This window comes from Fistularia commersonii, chromosome 24 (genome assembly GCF_037954325.1).
Source record: "Fistularia commersonii isolate RoL2024-O1a breed Wild chromosome 24, RoL_Fcom_v1.0, whole genome shotgun sequence".
NCBI classification, from domain to species: domain Eukaryota; kingdom Metazoa; phylum Chordata; class Actinopteri; order Syngnathiformes; family Fistulariidae; genus Fistularia; species Fistularia commersonii.
In genome coordinates this window covers 4,823,721-4,843,146 of record NC_141307.1, presented here as the reverse complement: position 1 = coordinate 4,843,146, position 19,426 = coordinate 4,823,721, and the positions used below count along the sequence as shown (strand labels likewise).

Genomic DNA, 19,426 nt, shown 5'->3' with positions numbered 1-19,426 from the left:
TATATATCTTTGTAGTCTCTGTGGAGATAAGTAATCCTGTCTATCAAACAACTCTGGATTGCACACATTCCTTTGAGGGCTCCCACAAACTAAAAATTGGCTTTATATACCAATAAGTGTCTCAATAATACAAATTGTGTCACCAAAGTGATTGTTGGATTTCAATAGAGACTGGGAATTTGCAGTGAGAAACAGCCTTGAAGGAATGTTGTAATGTTTGTTTTGCAAAGTGTGATGAGAATCTGTGTTTTTCAGATTGTCCTGAGAGTCCACAAATGTACATCACAAGTGCTTGGCAAGCAAATGGTAAGTGATGTCCTTGATTTTTCTTGTTAATTTTGTATGTTTTTTGTTAAACACAATGTTAATTGATTGCTGATATTTAACAGCAGCGACTTTACTGAAGTCAGTAAGATGTTTAAGATGTCAGGTTTCTTTGTGTTTAACTGTAAGTTGTTTGTCACTGCATCCCTAACTGTTGTGTTTGTGCTTGTAGGTGCGGTGGAAGTCTGGTATCCAAGAGTGCCAGCAATCTGGCTAGTTTTGTGTAAAGTTAGCAAACCTTTTTTTTGTATTTTAATCATGTGTTCCTCCTAACTTTAGTTAGCGGCTAACTTGATTTTAAATATTTTTTCCTGTATCTTGTTCTATGTTTATCTGAAAAGCAATAAAGTATCCATCCTCCTCCAAATGTGTGTCTTGGTCCCTATATGGATGAAAAACCGAAGTCTGTTTCCAAAAAAATTTTGATAGCAGGCTTGTTTCTACGGTGCATCTTTGCATGCCCCCCTCTTGCTCCTCCCAAAGTCCCCCCGGGGGGCCCTGGTTAGTGGGGCCCCCTCCTCCCTATCTCTCAGCCTGTCTGCCTCTCGCCCTCCTCCTTGCTTTGCCTGACTCCCCCACGTCGGCCTTGTATCGGGGTTGGGACCCGACCTGGCTGTTGTCGGCCTTCCACCGGGCGGGTACCCGATGTGGCTGTGTGACTGGTACTGGACTTGAACCAGCGGTATCCACATACAGCGTCAGTGGCTTATGGCACTGCGCTAACCAGTCACAGAGAGAAATCCGGGTTTCACATATATAACGTCACACTGAGAGGGGAAAAAAGCACTTAGAAAGAAAAAAAGTGTTACTGGCTTTTTATCGGGATTTGGGACATAATATGGTTGTACACCGGGACTGGACTTGAACCAGTGGTGTCCCGATGCTGCATCAGCACCTCAAGGCCCTGAGCTATCTGGTGATGTTCTCGAAACCGGGTTGCATGTATACAGCCCTACATTTGGAGAAAAGCACTTAGAAGGAAAAAAAGCGACATTGATTGTACTTAGATTCATACGGGAAAGTGAGACTTGAACACTGGTTACAGGGTCAGCAACTTCACACACTAAACCACCTGGAAGCTCCTTTCAACTAAAGCTTCTGGGACAATCGGGGTTTGGGACCCAATATGAATGTTGACCAGCACTGGACTTGAACCAGCAGTATCCACATACAGCATCAGTGGCTTAAGACACTGCGCTAACCAGTCACAGAGAGAAATCCGGGTTTCACATATATAACGTCACACTGAGAGGGGAAAAAAGCACTTAGAAAGAAAAAAAGTGTTACTGGCTTTTTATCGGGATTTGGGACATAATATGGTTGTACACCGGGACTGGACTTGAACCAGTGGTGTCCCGATGCTGCATCAGCACCTCAAGGCCCTGAGCTATCTGGTGATGTTCTCGAAACCGGGTTGCATGTAGACAGGCCTACACTTGGAGAAAAGCACCTAGAAGGAAAAAAAGCGACGTCGATTGTACTTAGATTCATACGGCAAAGTGAGACTTGAACACTGGTTTCAGGGTCAGCAACTTCACCCACTAAACCACCTGGGAGCTCCTTTCAACTAAAGCTTCTGGGACGATCGGGGTTTGGGACCCAATATGAATGTTGACCGGCACTGGACTTGAACCGGCATAAAGCGTCAGTGCCTTGAGGCACTTCGCTAAACAGTCACTTTGATAAATCCAGGTTTGTCGTATATAATGTCACACTTGGAGGAAAAAAGCACTTAGAAAAAAAATTGTCAAATGTCATTTTTTCATACAGTCGTTTGGCAATGTGAGACTTGAACCCTTGAGCCACCGGTGGCTCAAACCAGCTGCATCCACCCATGGCAACAGCGTCTTAAGGCACTGAGCTAACTTGTCAGGTAGTGAAATCCTCATTGCACGTTTTCGAACCTACACTTAGGAAAAAAAAAATATGGCAAGGCACTTAGGTTTTGAACCACATAGGGGACACCGATTTTGCACATGGATACTTTATTTTACTTTCGCTACAAGCATTCAAAAAACATTTTGCTAACTTTACACAAAATAGGAGGGGGAAAAAGAATCACCAAATGTCATTTCTCCACACACAAATATGTGCATGTATAAAAACATACCGACATCCATAGTTTGTCCGTCTGGGCATTGAAACTTCTCCACAATGTGGATATTGACTTGTATAACCAGATGTACATGTACATCTCTAGGAATTCATCGGAAGGATCCACTCGACCAAACACCAGTCCAGAAGAGTTGAGTGTTTGCTTGTCAATAAATTGTCCGGACTGGTGATTGATGCTTATGTGTGTTCTGGATTTATTTGACAAAGCATTCAGACATTTCACAAATGATGGCACGCATATCTATCGCGACCTGCCGAACCTTGGACTTGAATCCTGGACCTTCAGGCTGTGAAGCAGAATAAAAGCTTCTTTACAATTGGTCAAAAAAAAAAAAAAAAAAATTGGGGGCGTGTTTCACACCCAGCTGGGGTGAAGTCAGTCAGTCTTCCTGCTCTGCCCCTGCAGACTCCTGTGGATACAATTTCTTACAACGGTACCCCGACCCAGTCAAAGATCGGCATCTGCAGGCATGCCTGCGGAAAGAAAATATTGAAACACTGATTTTTATATCTGCAAATTCTAGTCCCTGGAAAATCTGCTTTTATCTGCAATAACGAAACCTTACCAAACACCCACAAGAATCTCGATGGAAAGAGCAGCTCATTTGTCTGATTTGAGTATCTGAAGAGGGTGTGAAGGACCGCCCCTGCTCTCTCGCTTCGCACATCAGCTGGGTCACTCCTCCCTTCTGCACAGAGGTAAAGATGTAGGTGTTCTTCAGCAGAAGGCCTTGCACTGCACGCTGAGAAGGAAGCTTGATCTTAAATGTTGGATGTCATTTGCGTTCTCCTTCTGTGTACTTCCACTGCTTGGGTACCGTCCCTCTTTTCCAGATCGCTCAGAGGATCTTCCAGGGGCGCTCCGGGCGGCGGGGGCACTGTTTCAAAACCTTGTAAGGAACTCCCCTTGGGTCTGTTGTCCTGGAAGCTCTGATGACTTCCTTCGGGGCAGGTGCATTGATGTCAAACAGGTTGCAGGGGTTCAGGTGGTCATTCCAGGACTTCAGTGGCCGAGGTCTTGGGCTCTCCTACTGTGCTGGTTTACATCTTCCTTCGCACATGAGCACTTACCACTGTTTCTCTCCCAGCAGCTTCTAAAGAAATTGCGACAAAGGCACTGCACTTTTGAGCCCTTTCCCTGGCCTAACGGAAGACAAGTAGCATCTCCTTCACCACAAACATTAGAACTGCCAAGGTTTCCTTGTCACTCACCTTCCTGTGTCAACTCTTTAAGTGTCCTCATCTCTTGCCTGAGTAGAGGTTCCCCCCCAAAACCCTTCTGATGCAATGCTGGTTATGAACCTTTCTTTTCGGCATGTGGGCCACACTAGGTGGATATCGGGAGCTCCGGGAACCCCACACCGACGTCCCGGGGGAGTCGTGTCCGAAGAAGGAGCACCTTGACCGGGCGAGCGTTGCCGGGTCGCACCCAACTAAACTCCTTTGCTCATTCACAGGTTCATGTCGGGACCTCCGAGAACCCTACGCCGAGGTCCCAAGGGAGCCGTGTCCGAAGAAGGAACACCATGGCCGGGCGAGCGTTGCCGAGACACACCGCTCACATGACCCCACCTTAACTCCTCCGCTCTTTCCCATGTGCATGTCTGGAGCTCCGGGAATCCCACGCCGGCGTCTCGGGGGATCCGTGTCCGGAGAAGGAGCCCCTTGGCCGGAAGGGGGTTGCCCAGTCACACCCATCTTAACTCCTCCGCTCATTCACAGGTGCATGTCGGGACCTCCGGGAACCCCTCGCCGACGTCCCGGTAGAGCCGTGTCCGAAGAAGGAGCACCTTGGCCGTTCGAGCGTTGTCGAGTCACACCCACCTTAACTCCTCCGCTCTCTCCCATGAGCATGTCCGGAGCTCCGGGACTTCCACCCCGACGTCACGGGATCCGTGTCCTAAGACGGAGCATCTTGGCCGCGCAGGGGTTGCCCAGTCACACCCACCTTAACTCCTCCGCTCTTTCCCATGTGCATGTCCGGAGCTCCGGGAACCCCATGCCGACGTCCCGGGGGAGCAGTGTCCGAAGAAGGACCACCTTGTTCGGGCGAGCGTTGCCGAGACACACCGCTCACATCACCCCACCTTACCTCCTCCGCTCTTTACCATGTGCATGTCTGAAGCTCCGGGAACCCCACGCCGACGTCTCGGGGGATACGTGTCCGGAGAAGGAGCACCTTGGCCGGGCGGGGTTTGCCGTGTCACACCCACCTTAACTCCTCCGCTCATTTACATGTGCATGTCCGAAGCTCCGGGACTTCCAACCCGACGTCACGGGATCCGTGTCCTAAGAAGGAGCATCTTGGCCGCGCAGGGGTTGCCCAGTCACACCTACCTTAACTCCTCCGCTCTTTTACATGTGCATGTCCGGAGCTCCGGGAACCCCACGCCGACGTCTAGGGGGATCCGTGTCCGAAGAAGGAGCACCTTGGCCGGGCGAGCGTTGCCGAGTCGCACACACCTTAACTCCTCCGCTCATTCACAGGTGCGTGTTGGGAGCTCCGGGAACCCCACGCCGACGTCTCGGGGGATCCATGTCTGGAGAAGGAGCACCTTGGCCGGGCGAGCGTTGACCAGTCATACCCACCTTAACTCCTCCGCTCATTTACATGTACATGTCCGAAGCTCCGAGAATCCCACGTCGACGTCCCGGGGGAGCCGTGTCCGAGGAAGGAGCACCTTGGCCGGGCGAGCGTTGCCGAGACACACCGCTCACATGACCCCACCTTAACTCCTCCGCTCATTTACATGTACATGTCCGAAATTCCGGGAATCCCACGCCGACGTCTCGGGGGATCCGTGTCCGAAGAAGGAGCACCTTGGCCGGGCGAGCGATGACCAGTCACACCCACCTTTATACCTCCACTCATTCACAGGTGCATGTCGGGAGCTCCGGGAACCCCACGCAGACGTCCCGGTAGAGCCGTGTCCGAAGAAGGAGCACCTATGCCGTTCGAGCGTTGCCGAGTCACACCCACCTTAACCCCTCCGCTCTCTCCCATGAGCATGTCCGGAGGTCCGCGAACCCCACGCCGACGTCCCGGTTGAGCCGTGTCCGGAGAAGGAGCACCTTGGCCGGAAGGGGGTTTCCGTGTCACACCCACCTTAACTCCTCCACTCATTTACATGTACATGTCCGAAGCTCCGGGACTTCCACCCCAACGTCCCGGGATCCGTGTCTTAAGAAGGAGCATCTTGGCCGCGCAGGGGTTGCCCAGTCACACCCACCTTAACTCCTCCGCTCATTCACAGGTGCATGTCGAGAGCTCCGGGAACCCCACGCCGACGTCTCGGGGGATCCGTGTCCGGAGAAGGAGCACCTTGGCCCGAAGGGGGTTGCCCAGTCACACCCACCTTAACTCCTCCGCTCATTCACAGGTGCATGTCGGGAGCTCCGGGACCCCCAGGCTGTCGTCCCGGTAGAGCCGTGTCCGAAGAAGGACCACCTTGGCCGGGCGAGCGTTGCCGAGACACACCGCTCACATCACCCCACCTTAACTCCTCCGCTCTTTCCAAGGTGCATGTCCGGAGCTCCGGGAACCCCACGCCGACGTCCCGGTAGAGCCTTGTCCGAAGAAGGAGCACCTTGGCCGGGCGAGCGTTGCCGAGTCGCACCCACCTTAACTCCTCCGCTCATTCACAGGTGCATGTTTGGAGCTCCGGGACCCCCAGGCTGTCGTCCCGGTGGAGCCGTGTCCGAAGAAGGACCACCTTGGCCGGGCGAGCGTTGCCAAGACAGACCGCTCACATCACCCCACCTTAACTCCTCCGCCATTTCCCATGTACATGTCGGGAGCTCCGGGAGCCCCACGCCGACGTCTCGGGGGATCCGTGTCCGGAGAAGGAGCACCTTGGCCGGGCGGGGTTTGCCATGTCACACCCACCTTAATTCCTCCGCTCATTTACATGTACATGTCCGAAGCTCCGGGAATCCCACGCCGACGTCCCGGGGGAGCCGTGTCCGAGGAAGGAGCACCTTGGCCGGGCGAGGGTTGCTGAGACACACCGCTCACATCAGCTCACCTTAACTCCTCCGCTCCTTCCTATGTGCATGTCCGGAGCTCCGGGAACCCCACGGCGACGTCTCGGGGGATCTGTGTCCGAAGAAGGAGCACCTTGGCCGGGCGAGCGTTGACCAGTCAGCCCCCCCTTAACTCCTCCGCTCTCTCCCATGAGCATGTCCGGAGATCCGCGAACCCCACGCCGACGTCCCGATTGAGCCGTGTCCGAAGAAGGAGCACCTTGGCCGTCAGGGGTTTGCCCAGTCACACCCACCTTAACTCCTCCGCTCTCTCCCATGAGCATGTCTGGAGCTCCGGGAACCCCACGCCGGCATCTCGGGGGATCCGTGTCCGAAGAAGGAGCACCTTGGCCGGGCGGGGTTCGCCGTGTCACACCCACCTTAACTCCTCCGCTCATTCACAGGTGCATGTCGAGAGCTCCGGGAACCCCACGCCGACGTCTCGGGGGATCCGTGTCCGGAGAAGGAGCACCTTGGCCCGAAGGGGGTTGCCCAGTCACACCCACCTTAACTCCTCCGCTCATTCACAGGTGCATGTCGGGAGCTCCGGGACCCCCAGGCTGTCGTCCCGGTAGAGCCGTGTCCGAAGAAGGAGCACCTTGGCCGGGCGAGCGTTGCCGAGACACACCGCTCACATCACGCCACCTTAACTCCTCCGCCATTTCCCATGTACATGTCGGGAGCTCCGGGAGCCCCACCCCGACGTCTCGGGGGATCCGTGTCCGGAGAAGGAGCACCTTGGCCGGGCCGGGTTTGCCGTGTCACACCCACCTTAACTCCTCCGGTCATTTACATGTACATGTCCGAAGCTCCGGGACTTCCACCCCGACGTCACGGGATCCGTGTCCGAAGAAGGAGCACCTTGGCCGTCAGGGGTTTGCCCAGTCACACCCACCTTAACTCCTCCGCTCTCTCCCATGAGCATGTCTGGAGCTCCGGGAACCCCGCGCCGGCATCTCGTGGGATCCGTGTCCGAAGAAGGAGCACCTTGGCCGGGCGGGGTTCGCCGTGTCACACCCACCTTAACTCCTCCGCTCATTCACAGGTGCATGTCGGGAGCTCCGGGACCCCCACGCCGACGTCTCGGGGGATCCTTGTCCGGAGAAGGAGCACCTTGGCCGGGCGGGGTTCGCCGTGTCACACCCACCTTAACTCCTCCGCTCATTTACATGTACATGCCCGAAGCTCCGGGAATCCCACGTCGACGTCCCGGGGGATCCGTGTCCGAGGAAGGAGCATCTTGGCCGCGCGAGCGTTGCCGAGACACACCTCTCACATCACCCCACCTTAACTCCTCAGCTCTTTCCTATGTGCATGTCCGGAGCTCCGGGAACCCCCTCGCCGACGTCTCGGGGGATCTGTGTCCGAAGAAGGAGCACCTTGGCCGGGCGAGCGTTGACCAGTCACACCCACCTTAACTCCTCCGCTCATTTACATATACATGTCCGAAGCTCCGGGACTTCCACCCAACGTCCCGGGATCCGCGTCCTAAGAAGGAGCATCTTGGCCGCGCAGGGGTTGCCCAGTCACACCCACCTTAACTCCTCCGCTCATTCAAAGCTGCATGTTGGGAGCTCCGGGAACCCCGCGCCGACGTCCCGGTAGAGCCGTGTCCGAAGAAGGAGCCCCTTAGCCGTAAGGGGGTTGCCCAGTCACACCCACCTTAACTCCTCCGCTCTCTCCCATGAGCATGTCCGGAGCTCCGGGAACCCCACGCCGGCATCTCGGGGGATCCGTGTCCGAAGAAGGAGCACCTTGGCCGGGCGGGGTTCGCCGTGTCACACCCACCTTAACTCCTCCGCTCATTTACATGCACATGTCCGAAGCTCCGGGACTTCCACCGAACGTCCCGGGATCCGCGTCTTAAGAAGGAGCATCTTGGCTGCGCAGGGGTTGCCCAGTCACACTCCACCTTAACTCATTCCCATGAGTATGTCCGGAGTTCCGGGAACCCCACGCCGACGTCTTTTGAGGGATACGTGTCCGAAGAAGGAGCACCTTGGCCGGAATGGGGTTGCCCAGTCACACCCACCTTAACTCCTCCGCTCTTTCCCATGCGCATGTCCGGAATTCCGGGAACCCCACGCCGACGTCTCGGGGGATCCGTGTCCGGAGAAGGAGCACCTTGGCCGTAAGGGGGTTGCCCAGTCACACCCACCTTAACTCCTTCGCTCTTTCCCATGCGCATGTCCGGAGCTCCGGGAACCCCACGCCGACGTCTCCGGGGATCCGTGTCCGAAGAAGGAGCACCTTGGCCGGTCGAGCGTTTCCGAGTCGCACCCACCTTAACTCCTTTGCTCTTTCCCATGTGTATGTCCGGAGCTCCGGGAACCCCACGCCGACGTCTCGGGGGATCCGTGTCCGGAGAAGGAGCACCTTGGCCAGAAGGGGGTTGCCCAGTCACACCCACCTTAACTCCTCCGCTCATTCACAGGTGCATGTTTGGAGCTCCGGGAACCCCACGCCGACGGCCCGGGGGGTCGGTGTCCGAAGAAGGTTTACCCTGGCTGGGGGGGCGGGGGGGGGGTTGCCCACGTCACACCTCCCTTAACTCCTCTACTCATTCACATGTGCATGTCCGGAGCTCCGGGTTCCCCACGCCGACATCTCGAGGTTCCGTGACCGAAAAAAGTGCATAATCGCTGGACTGGAAGTGCTCACACTCACCGCTCACGTCACACACACCTTAACTCCTCCACTCATTCACATGAGTCAAGGCTATAAAGTGTTCTAAATCTTTGTACTTAAGACCTTGAAACACTTTGTAGCCTTGACTTTGACACTTTATAGTTTTATTTGTATTTCTTATTTATCATTCCCCCCCCTTTTTTTTACTGTTTATACAATTTCCTACTATTAGTATTTTGTTTTACTTGAAATTCTGACACAATTTCCTTCTGAATAAATAAAGTTGTTCTTATTCTTATTCTAATTCTTATGAGCATGGTGTAATGTTTTGAGTAGCAGCCAGAATGCTGGGTCAGCTAGAAAGAAAATTGGCAAAACACTCAGGTTTTGATTCACATTGACCGAGGGACACTGATTTCACATTGTACACAGATCCTTTATTTTCACAACAGGAGAACAACAAGCATTAAATTCATTGGGGAACAGGATAAACTAAAACAAGGATTTAAAAATAAAAAGAATTTAAAAAAATAAGCTCAAACATTTGGTTACTTTATACCAAAGTATCCATATTGCAGACACTACTTTAGTTGTGTTGGATAGGGTACTTCTGGGCCTCAAGGTCATTGGCAGGAGGCTTAAAAGAAGCCCAAAGACAACCTCTGTCAAGACAACGGTCACCTGAACCACACAAAAGTATCCTTGGAACCAGGGGGATAACCTGACATCAGTAAAGTCAGTGCTGTTAAATGTCATGAATGAATTAACATTTTGTGTTTAACACAAGATAACAACATTTACAAGAAAAATTGAGGACTTCACTTACCATTATTTTACCAAGCAGTTGTGATGTCCATCTGTGGACTGTTAGGACAATCTGAAAAACAGAGATTCTCATGACAGTCTGCAAAATAAATGTTTCAAGGTCAGAGGAAGGGTTATCTTTAGGCTTTTTCCGGATATAAATGCAAATTCCTAGTCTGCCTTCAAATCCAGCAAGCAATAATTTGGGTTGCCAGTCATCTTTGGTGACAAAGAATTTGTATTGTTCAGTACTTACATATGATGACTCAAAGTTATGGGTCTGCAAATTCTGTTCCAGCTGTTGGGCAGGTTGGAATACAGCCTGGAGTCAGAGCCAATATCTCGAAGGGAAGATATGGGGGCGCATTCTCAAGGGCTCTCCCCTCAAAGTACTTAACAGGCCCGAGCAACACTACTCTTGGTGTTCGCCCTCTCCATCTCCGGAAATATTTGAACTTTCTCATCCAACAGAACAAGTCCAGACGACACACCAAGTGCTCTCCCACTTGCCTCCCTGATCTCATTAGCTGTAGTTGTCCAGTCGTCTGGGAGCTCTCCATGATCACACAGACCCTTTTACAACTCCTCCCTTTTCAGCTTCCACCACTTTGTCCTCTCGATCTTCATCCTACACTCCTATCGATCTCCTTCAGATGACCTCGTCTATACAAGATAGCCTACCTGCATGCTCCAACCTCCGCTCTTCTAAGTCACCTTATAAAAAGTATTCCCTGCAGCCATTTCCATTCTTTTTGCAAAGTCTACCACCATCTTTCCATGTGTGTTCTCATCTTGGATACCAAACCTGCCCATCACTTCTTCATCCCCTCTGTTGCCTGCACCAATTACTACTCACTCATCTCTGGGTATATTCTGCATCACTTTATATAACTCATTCCAGATCCTCGCTTTTTCCTCTAAATCATATCCTACTTGGGGGTCGTAGACCCTAACATCATATCTTCAGTTTCCTATTTTAGACTCATAAGTCTATCTGGCATTCTTTTCACCTCCAGAACATTCCTCACCAAGTCCTCCTTCAAGATAACTTCTTCTCCATTTCTCTTTCTGTCAGTACCGTGACAGTACAACTTTTTCAGATTCCAATGACGAAAGGCACAACAAACCAAAGGGTAAATATATAAATAGACACTGAAATCTTATCTGTAAGCTCATATTTTGTATGCACGTATCCTAATTAAAGATGTGTAGGCATTTTACGCCTTCAAAAGTGTTGGAAAAGCAGTCGTAAAGGATGTCACAAAGTACTGTTCTGTACAACAACACAACACAGTAGTCAGTCAGCAAACTCATATGTACACTATTACATATTTTTATTTATCAAGAATCGAAATATACACGGCCAGATAAAATTACTGCAAAAGACAAAAACAACTAAATGTCTTTGGTTCCTTCCATGGTCCGAGATCCTCCGCATCGTCCGCGGCAGGACAAACGGTCCTTCCCGCAAAACGACGGGGAAATCAAGTTTGCCCTTTCGTCCAGCTAGCGCCTCGTAACCACTGCTACGTTTGAAGCGGGAAAGCCCGGAAGAGAAACAGATGTGTTTATAAGCGGGGAAAAAAAAATCAGAAAACAAATCCTGGCGTTCGTCTCCTTCTCCCGCAGTCGATGGCACTTGGCTCAGTCATTTCAACGTCGAGAAGAGACTGGGAGACGGTCCGGTCGCTGTGAAAGCCGGGCCGGGAAGCAGCTGGCTCAGAACGGCTCAAAGGTGAGGGGAAATAAGAGCTCTGCGGTGGGACTCGTCTGTTTCTACAGCACATCCATGCAGCACAGTGGATATGATGATACATTCTTAGCTAATTTTTTTTTTTAACTTCATGCTGCAACACAAGAAAAATCAAGCGTTGCATAGAAGTCCCTAAACATTCTGTTAAAACCTGATTAAACGCTGTGAGCGGGGTTTTGAGGAGACAATCTTAGCCAGGTTACACGCACACGTGCACACACGATTACAGTCGTCTCCATTATACGATCGGTATTGGATCTGGTGGGGGAAAAACAAGGATGCGCTAGAAGGAAACATTGGTCCGAGGACTGAACAATAATCTTCGTGAATAAAAAAATAAATAGTTAACTGTTACACGGTGGATTTCTGCAAGTTACATACAACAGGATTATGATTCAAGCATTAATTGCAGACCCTAAAAACAAACCGGGATATTAGAGATACTAATTCAACACCGTGAGCAAGTTCTTTCAATAACTTAACTTGCTGTTATTTACTGCTGTTTATCATTTAAGTTAATAAACTGGAACAGCGTGAGAGACACAACTGTGAGCAGGTCACCCAGAAGAAAACGGGTAAAGCGTGGCCTCAAAAGGACCGGGAGTTGAATGTATGAACACTTGGAATGCGAACGAGACGAACTGGATGTGCACGGCCACGAGTGCACGCGCACACGGGGGTACGCACGCGGCTCGGATGACTCTCCGGGCAGCTCGATGTTTGACGGAGCTCGGCGACGCCAAACATTTTCATGCACATCACAATCGAAGCGAGGCTGAACATTTCCGGGCTTCGCTGCTCCACTGCCAATTTGTGTTTGTGTGTGATGAGTCCGGATCTGACATCTCATGTCTGGCTACAACTCTGAATCCTGCCCTGCTGAATTGTCCTTTAGCGCATAAACCACCAAAGAGAACATCGCCAACGACCTCATCTGCAGCCTGCATGGAGGTCGTTGCATATTTAAAGATAAACGCTTTGAATTCCTCATTTTTGTCAGTAGTCTAACTAGATAAACATGGTACTTTTTTTGAGTTTTCAGATTGAATGCAATGCCTTCCCGTTGTCTTTTTGGTGTTAAGATGAAATAAAATACTGTATTGATATTCAATGGTTCCACGCGCTGCTGCCGACGTGTCTATTCATCGATCGGTATCCGCTTCGGAATTGAGATGTGCATGAAGACGTACCGAGAGACAGGCCTGCGGTTATGGGATGCGCGCGTCTCCCCTCTTCCGCTGACCGCTGCTCGGACATTCTACGTAAAAACAGAAACAGCCGGGAAAAATCTGCTTCAAGACCAGTGTTTTAAACATCAGCTTCGTCCCGCCGAGGAGAAGTGGCTCGCAGGCTGGTGGTGTGATACTGGAGGGGGTGTGGTCAGGGGTCAGGGGTCAGGGGTCGTGGGGGGGGGTGTCATTCCTGCGCGGCGGCGGACGGAACCTCCTCCAGCAGAGCGTCCGACTCAATCTCCGGGGAGCAGGCTGCGGTGTCGGGTGCCAGGGGGCCACTAGGATCCAAGCCCGGGTCTGGCGGGGAGTCTGTGGGCGGAGGGGACGGGGAGTCGGCGACGAGGGTGGCCGAGGTGCCACCGCTCTGACCGCTGAGGTTCTGGACCTTCTTGTTGAGCTCGTTGCGCTCGACTTTGAGCGCCCGCCGCAGTTTCTCCAGCCGCTGGACTTTGCTCTGAAGAGCCTCGAACTCGCGGTCTCGCACGGCTTTCTGCACAGAGGAAACACACGTGCGCGCGGCGTTCCATGTCAGCGCACCCACAGACAGGCGTATCGGGTCTCTTAATGAAGCGCTCCGATTACTAATTCCCGCGAGCTCAGGACGAGGCCGGGTGCCATGACAACACGCAACAAACAGTGGCTGTACCTCCTCGGCCATCTCCAGGAGGGCCTTGTTGCTGCTCTCCCACCGGGAGCGATACATGGCCGTCTCCTTCTCCAGCTTTTTAATCTTCTTGGTCATCTAGAAGGGGGAACATGGGACGAAAGATACTCAGGAACACGCACACACAGGGTGTTGCACATCTACAGGCAGCTCACCTTCTCCATTTCCTGTTTGAACGTGGTGAAGACTTCGTTGCTCTTGGACAACGTGGTCTGAAACTCCTCGAACTTCTCTGTGTAGAGTGAAAGCTGCACACACACACACACACACACACACGCACAATCGTTTTTTTCAGTTCTTGTGGACGGACGAGAAGGTAGACGAGCAGAGCGACAAGGGAACCTGCTGTTTGAGGTGGACCTCCTGCTGCTTCATCAGCTCACACATCCTTTGAGATTCCACGGCTTCTTTCAGCAGCTGCAGGGAGAAGAGAAAAAAAAAAAAAAAAATTCACACAAAGGGCAAAGTGACGTGAGGGGCTCTATGCGCTTTTTAATAGCGTTTCTGTCGGATATTTACAAAGTCCTTCTCTCGGTCGTGTCGCTCCTCCGACTCCTTCAGCAGCTCCTGCGCCTGCTGGAGTTTGGTGTCGACCAGCTGCTGCTGCAGGTCCTTGTGCTTGACCACTTTGTCGATATGCTGTCGATGGTCGCACACGTCGAAACAATTGTAATCTTATGCATCAACCTCCTGAAATGTTCATTATTAGGTCAGGGTTTCCACCGATCAAAGTCGTTATTTTGCAGGATATACCCCCAGCCGAGGTTGGGGGAAAAAAACAAAACAAAAAAAAAAACACTAATCGACTGATTTTTTTTTCCATGGAGAAGAAACACAATCCCACCACTCAAAGAACTAAGTTTTATAAGTTGCACTAAAAATATCAGAGACACACACACACCTCCTCGCGCAGCTTGTACTGCTCGTAGAGCTTCTTGAGCTTCTCCGCCAGCTCTGTGTTCTCCTGCCGAAGGCTGGCGTTCCGCTCATTGTGCTGCTCCATCTGAACCTGGATGTCGTTCAGCGTCACCTGGAAGTGGGACGTCACCTCCTTCCTTTTCTCCTCCTCCAGGCGAGTTCTCTGGATGCCTTCCTCCTGCGGCGCAGAGGAGACTCGAGTTGCTCGCCGGGCGCCAGCTCGTGCCGGAGGAAAGGTAATGTAATCCACACAGTTGGGTACCTTGAGTGTGCGGTTGTGCCTCTGCAGCTCCCTGCAGAGGCTCTCCAGCTTGCTGCGGGCCAGAATGGCCTTGCTGTGCTCGTTCCTCAGGTTGTCCTTCTCCTGCACCACCTGGGTCTGTTTCTTCTGCAGCACTCGCATCTGCTTCTGGGTGTTACGGTGCTCCTCCAGCTTAGGAAGGGGGGGAAAAAAAAAAAAAAAAAAAAAAAAAAGGTTGTGAGCACGAGTTTAAACTTTCAGAATACACGTTCAAAGGGGTCTGGCGTCAAGCGAAACACAATTTCTACCGTACTACTTTACAATATTTGCATACATATAGGCCATTTCTCCCGTGCTATTTTACATTTTTCTTGACTATGTTTACATATGTATGAATGTAGGCCAATTATAAGCGCGGGTTAGCGCGTACAATACATACAACTCCGCTGCCAGTGCATTCCGCGAGTACAGTGATCCCTCGCTATAACGCGGTTTACTTTTCACGGTTTCGCTTCTTCACGGATTTGCATCGTGCATTGTGTTCTGCATTCTGATTGGCTAAAAAGTCACTCCGCTTCTTCTCTGACTGTGCGTCAATAACGTTTCATTTATATGTACACGTACGTAAAACAGCTTGCCAAATTGACATTACGTGCGTGCAAATTCTCTCGCAATTTCGAGTTTCTCTAAAACCCATAATGTTGACAAAACACTCTGGACCGACACAAGCACCTGCGGCAGGAAGATGCTATCTATCGCAGATAAGGATAAACTTCTGGACATGCTAAGGGAAGGTAAAAGCTATGCGGCTGTAGGTCGGCGTTACGGAATGAATGAATCTTCCATTCGTTCCATAAAGATGGAAGAAAAAAACATAAGGACGTCAGCAGCAATGTATAATAGGGTATTTAATTGTATAGTAATTGTAAAAAAGAATAAAGGTTTCTACTACACGGATTTTGCCTATCACGGGTTCTTTTTGGAGCGTAACCCCCGTGAAAAACAAGGGTATACTGTTTTTCAATATTATCGCAAAGCCCGTCGAAAATCCGAGTCGTCGTGAAGTGAAGACCGCCTGTATAGCTTTTCCCTCGGGATGTCTCACAGCTGACTCCAAACAAGTTCAGAGTAAGTTTAAGGATAAATGACAGCGGTCAACTCACCAGCTCGGCATACTTCTTGCAGAGGCCTGCCAGCTTCTCCTCTGGGGTGCTCAGTGTGTTTAGCGTCTGCATGAGGAGGGTGATCTCTTTACCTGCCGGGAAAAAACAAACAAACAAAAAAAAAAACACCGATTTGCCCGACTGGTCGACTCCGTTTGAAAGTGAAGGCGTGGTGCCGTTGCTCCCTACCTAATCCCTTCACTTTCTTCTTATCCTGACTCTTCTTCTGCTCCTTCTCCCCGCCGCCGCCGTTCACTTTGCCCTCGCCTGCCTTGTAGTTCTCTCTCTCCAGACCGTTGAACTCTGGACTGTGCGACTGGCCGTTGGAGAGGCCGCTGGCGTCGTCGGAGATGCTCTCTCGGTAGAAGGTGCTCAGGATGTCCTCCAGCTGCCGGCTCAGCTCCTCGGCCATGTCGCAGTGAGACAGCACTGCCTCGGCAACTTACATGGGGGAGGGAGAAAAATAACACGGTTTAAAAAAAGATTGCGAGTGTCGTGACTTATCTCGACGGGACAACAAAAGATCCGAGTCTAATGCATTTGCCCGGGAACACTCAGGGTCGGTGACGTCAACTCAGAGTGCCTTTCTCCTTCCACTAGATGCAGTTAGGGAGAATAGAGCGCCTAAAAAACAAAAACAAAACAAACAAAAGAAAAAAAACACTTGGTGTGGGTCACAGTTTAAGAATAAGAATAATAAGAACAACTTTATTTATCCCGAAGGAAATTGTGTGATAATGAGTGATAGTTATTGGGTTCAATTTTAAGATTTATAGAAATGAAATGAGTGGAACTGTTTTCTCAACTCTTCTTAATCTGCTTTCCATTGCCTCAGTTATTTGCAATTTTTTTAAGTAACTTCCATCCTGTTTTTTAAATAACTTCCCACCAACAGATTTATTTCATTTTAATTATCAAAGATCAATGAAAAAGTGATCAGAAGAATGGCAGCGTAGTCACATCAACAGTCGGCCTCTTTCTTACAGACTCTTCAGGGAATATGCAAATTCGTATCCTTGTAAGTCAAGACAATATTAACTTGAGATTCAGACTTTTATTCTGCATGCATACTAAATAATGCGTTTACCAATGACACATGTGTGACACCTCAAGAATGAATGGAGACAACAAAAACAGCACAGGAAAAACATTTGTCCAAAAATTTCCTGAATGAAAAAATTCGGTGCCACTATTTCAGGATATGCATGAAAAAAGATTTCAATAACGTGAGGAGCCCATGAACAAATCTCGAAAAAATATGGACATTTAGACAGTGTTTGCAGTTTGTGAAGGAGTTTTTGTTATCACAATCACAAGTTATTTATATTTATCAATGCATTACTAGGTTATATGGAAGAAAAAATTCGAGACAACACCCTGCACATCATGTTTTTAGTTTGTGCTTTATTATTAAACAGCTTTCATAACTTAGACAGGAAATGACAGGGGGGGCCTCACCTTCACTCGCTGACTCCTCGTCCTGCAGCGGCATTTCTGTCTGTGGGGTCTGAAGCTCTGATTCTTTGCTGTCCGAACCGTCTTTCGCAGCTGCGGGCAGCTCAGCTCCCTCCGTCGCGGGCGGGGAATCGTCACCGGCCTGCTCTGCAGACTCCTCACCGTCTTGCTTTTTCATCTCTGGTGTCTATCACAAGCACAAAATGACACCAAATTGAGAAAAAAAATGAAGAAGTAACACAAATGCACGCCAACGCACATACAAACACACAGCAAAAGGCATTAACGTTTTCTGTCTTGTAATGTTGACATCTTGCACTTTCAGCCCAGTAAATGCACTCGCACTGTAAACAACGGCTATAACACAGTGGACCAGCGGCCTCCTTCCATAGTTAACTGATGTGCAGGGTTTTCTATGGACCTCTATTCACCTGTGATTTCGTGTTAGTCGAGTAAGAGAAAGGAAAACTGGTAAAACGTGAAGACGAGCTTCTAGTGTCTAAAATCCACCTGCTAACCGAAGCGCCGACATCCAACGGATGGAGAAATACTAAGGAATCCGGACGCGGATGACTCAGTGAAAATATTTATTACAGCCTCGACTTTGCGAATATGCGAAACGTCCTCCTACGCAGTGTTTTTTTTTTTTAATTTCAAGTTTAATCTACCGATGTTGAAACAAAACACAACTGCTTTCTTTGTTTGACCCGATCCTTTTAACGCGTGACTTATACTAAAATGCAAAATACTAAGTGTGTGATGATTCGGACGAGGGCAAGTTTTTACTGTCACATCAAGCTGCTAAACTGCGCGTCACTAAACCACAACGGATGCACGTTATACAATACGTCAATATGCAAAAACTATTTTGCGAAATACCATATTTTGAGGGGCCGCATGTGGATTTAAAAGTGCGCTTTGCATCAACTGCATTTTCGTTTTGACCACTCGCTACAACGTTAGCTTCCGTATGCTAACACTGGCTAGCCAACAGCCAAGGCTAAATTAGCTTCCACGGCTATGAGTTAGCAGCTGTTAGACCAATTCTGAACGACATTATTACCTGAAATGCACACAGCCAACATACGAATTTGTTTCGAAATCACAACCCCACCATTTGCAAATCGCACACCACTGTTTACCTTTCGACTCAAGGAGGAAATAGCTTTCGGTTCCGACAGCAAAGTGCAGTGCGCCTCCACAGCAGCGTGTGCGTATTAACTGTTATTTCCGGTCATAACTTTGGTGTCTTCTTCTGATACATTTCAACGGTCGCTAACACAACATTGTAGTGTATTGTCGCCGTCTAGTGGTAGTTTAGGATACTACTAGCAGTCGATTACATTTGTTTGCAGTGTAAACAAACGTACCTTACTGCTCGTAGTACCATCTAGTGTTGTGCTTTGTCGCCATCTAGTGGTCATTTGGGATACTACTATCAGTCGATTACATTTGTTTACAGGATGAGATTGCTGCAGCGCGGTGCTTCGGTGACTTTAACTCCAAAATCAAAATCTCGGGTTGCTGTAAAGAGAACTTACGTGATTAATTTGTAGACTTCTTCTTCAGCTTTTCCCCTCAGAGGTCGCTTATACACCTTCTCCCTCGAACACTAGTCTCTGTATCCTCCTCTCTCACACCAACTAACTTCATATCCTCTCTCACTACATCCATAAATCTTCTCTTTGGTCTTCCTCGAGACTTCCAATTCCAGCATCCGTCTACCAGTATATTCACTATCCCTCCTCTGTACATGACCCAACCATCTCAGTCTGACTTCTCTGACCTTCTCTCCAAAACATCCAGCATGTGCCGTCCCTCTGATGGACTCATTCTTGATCCTATCAATCTTGGTCACTCCCAAAGAGACCCTCAACATCTGCATCTCTGCGACCTGCAGCTCTGCCTCCTGTCTTTTCATCAATGTCACTGTTTCTAGACCATAAAACATCGCTGGTCTCACCACTGTCGTGTCCACCTTCCCTTTCCTTTCCTTTCCTTTCCTTTCTATCTTGCTGCGAAGAACCTTCATTCCTCTCCTTTCCAGCGCATACCTCCACCTACCACTACTTTGCAGTAACCGTTCTTTTTCAGGCTACCTCGTCC

The 19,426-nt window shown here is 50.0% G+C and overlaps 1 protein-coding gene across 1 annotated transcript; it reads right to left on the bottom strand.

The window, feature by feature from the left end:
- Positions 1-13,044: 13,044 nt before the first annotated feature.
- Positions 13,045-18,566, bottom strand: txlna (taxilin alpha). The gene is made up of 11 exons (XM_086171234.1): positions 18,463-18,566; positions 17,324-17,507; positions 16,055-16,306; positions 15,866-15,957; positions 14,724-14,894; positions 14,445-14,639; positions 14,063-14,182; positions 13,886-13,960; positions 13,699-13,791; positions 13,526-13,621; positions 13,045-13,369 (listed from the first exon to the last, which is right to left on the bottom strand). Exons 2-11 carry the CDS (start codon positions 17,496-17,498, stop codon positions 13,064-13,066), a joined length of 1,575 nt encoding a protein of 524 aa, XP_086027360.1. The 5' UTR covers positions 17,499-17,507; positions 18,463-18,566; the 3' UTR covers positions 13,045-13,063.
- Between the last annotated feature and the right edge of the window lie 860 nt (positions 18,567-19,426).

Coding starts and splice junctions, on each gene's coding strand:
- txlna (XM_086171234.1), bottom strand. CDS start 17,498: ATGAAAAAGCAAGACGGTGAGGAGTCTGCAGAGCAGGCCGGTGACGAT. Junction 14,183..14,444: donor AGTACAAGCTGCGCGAGGAG/GTGTGTGTGTGT, acceptor GACCATCGACAG/CATATCGACAAAGTGGTCAA. Junction 13,792..13,885: donor AGGTCCACCTCAAACAGCAG/GTTCCCTTGTCG, acceptor GTGTGTGTGCAG/CTTTCACTCTACACAGAGAA.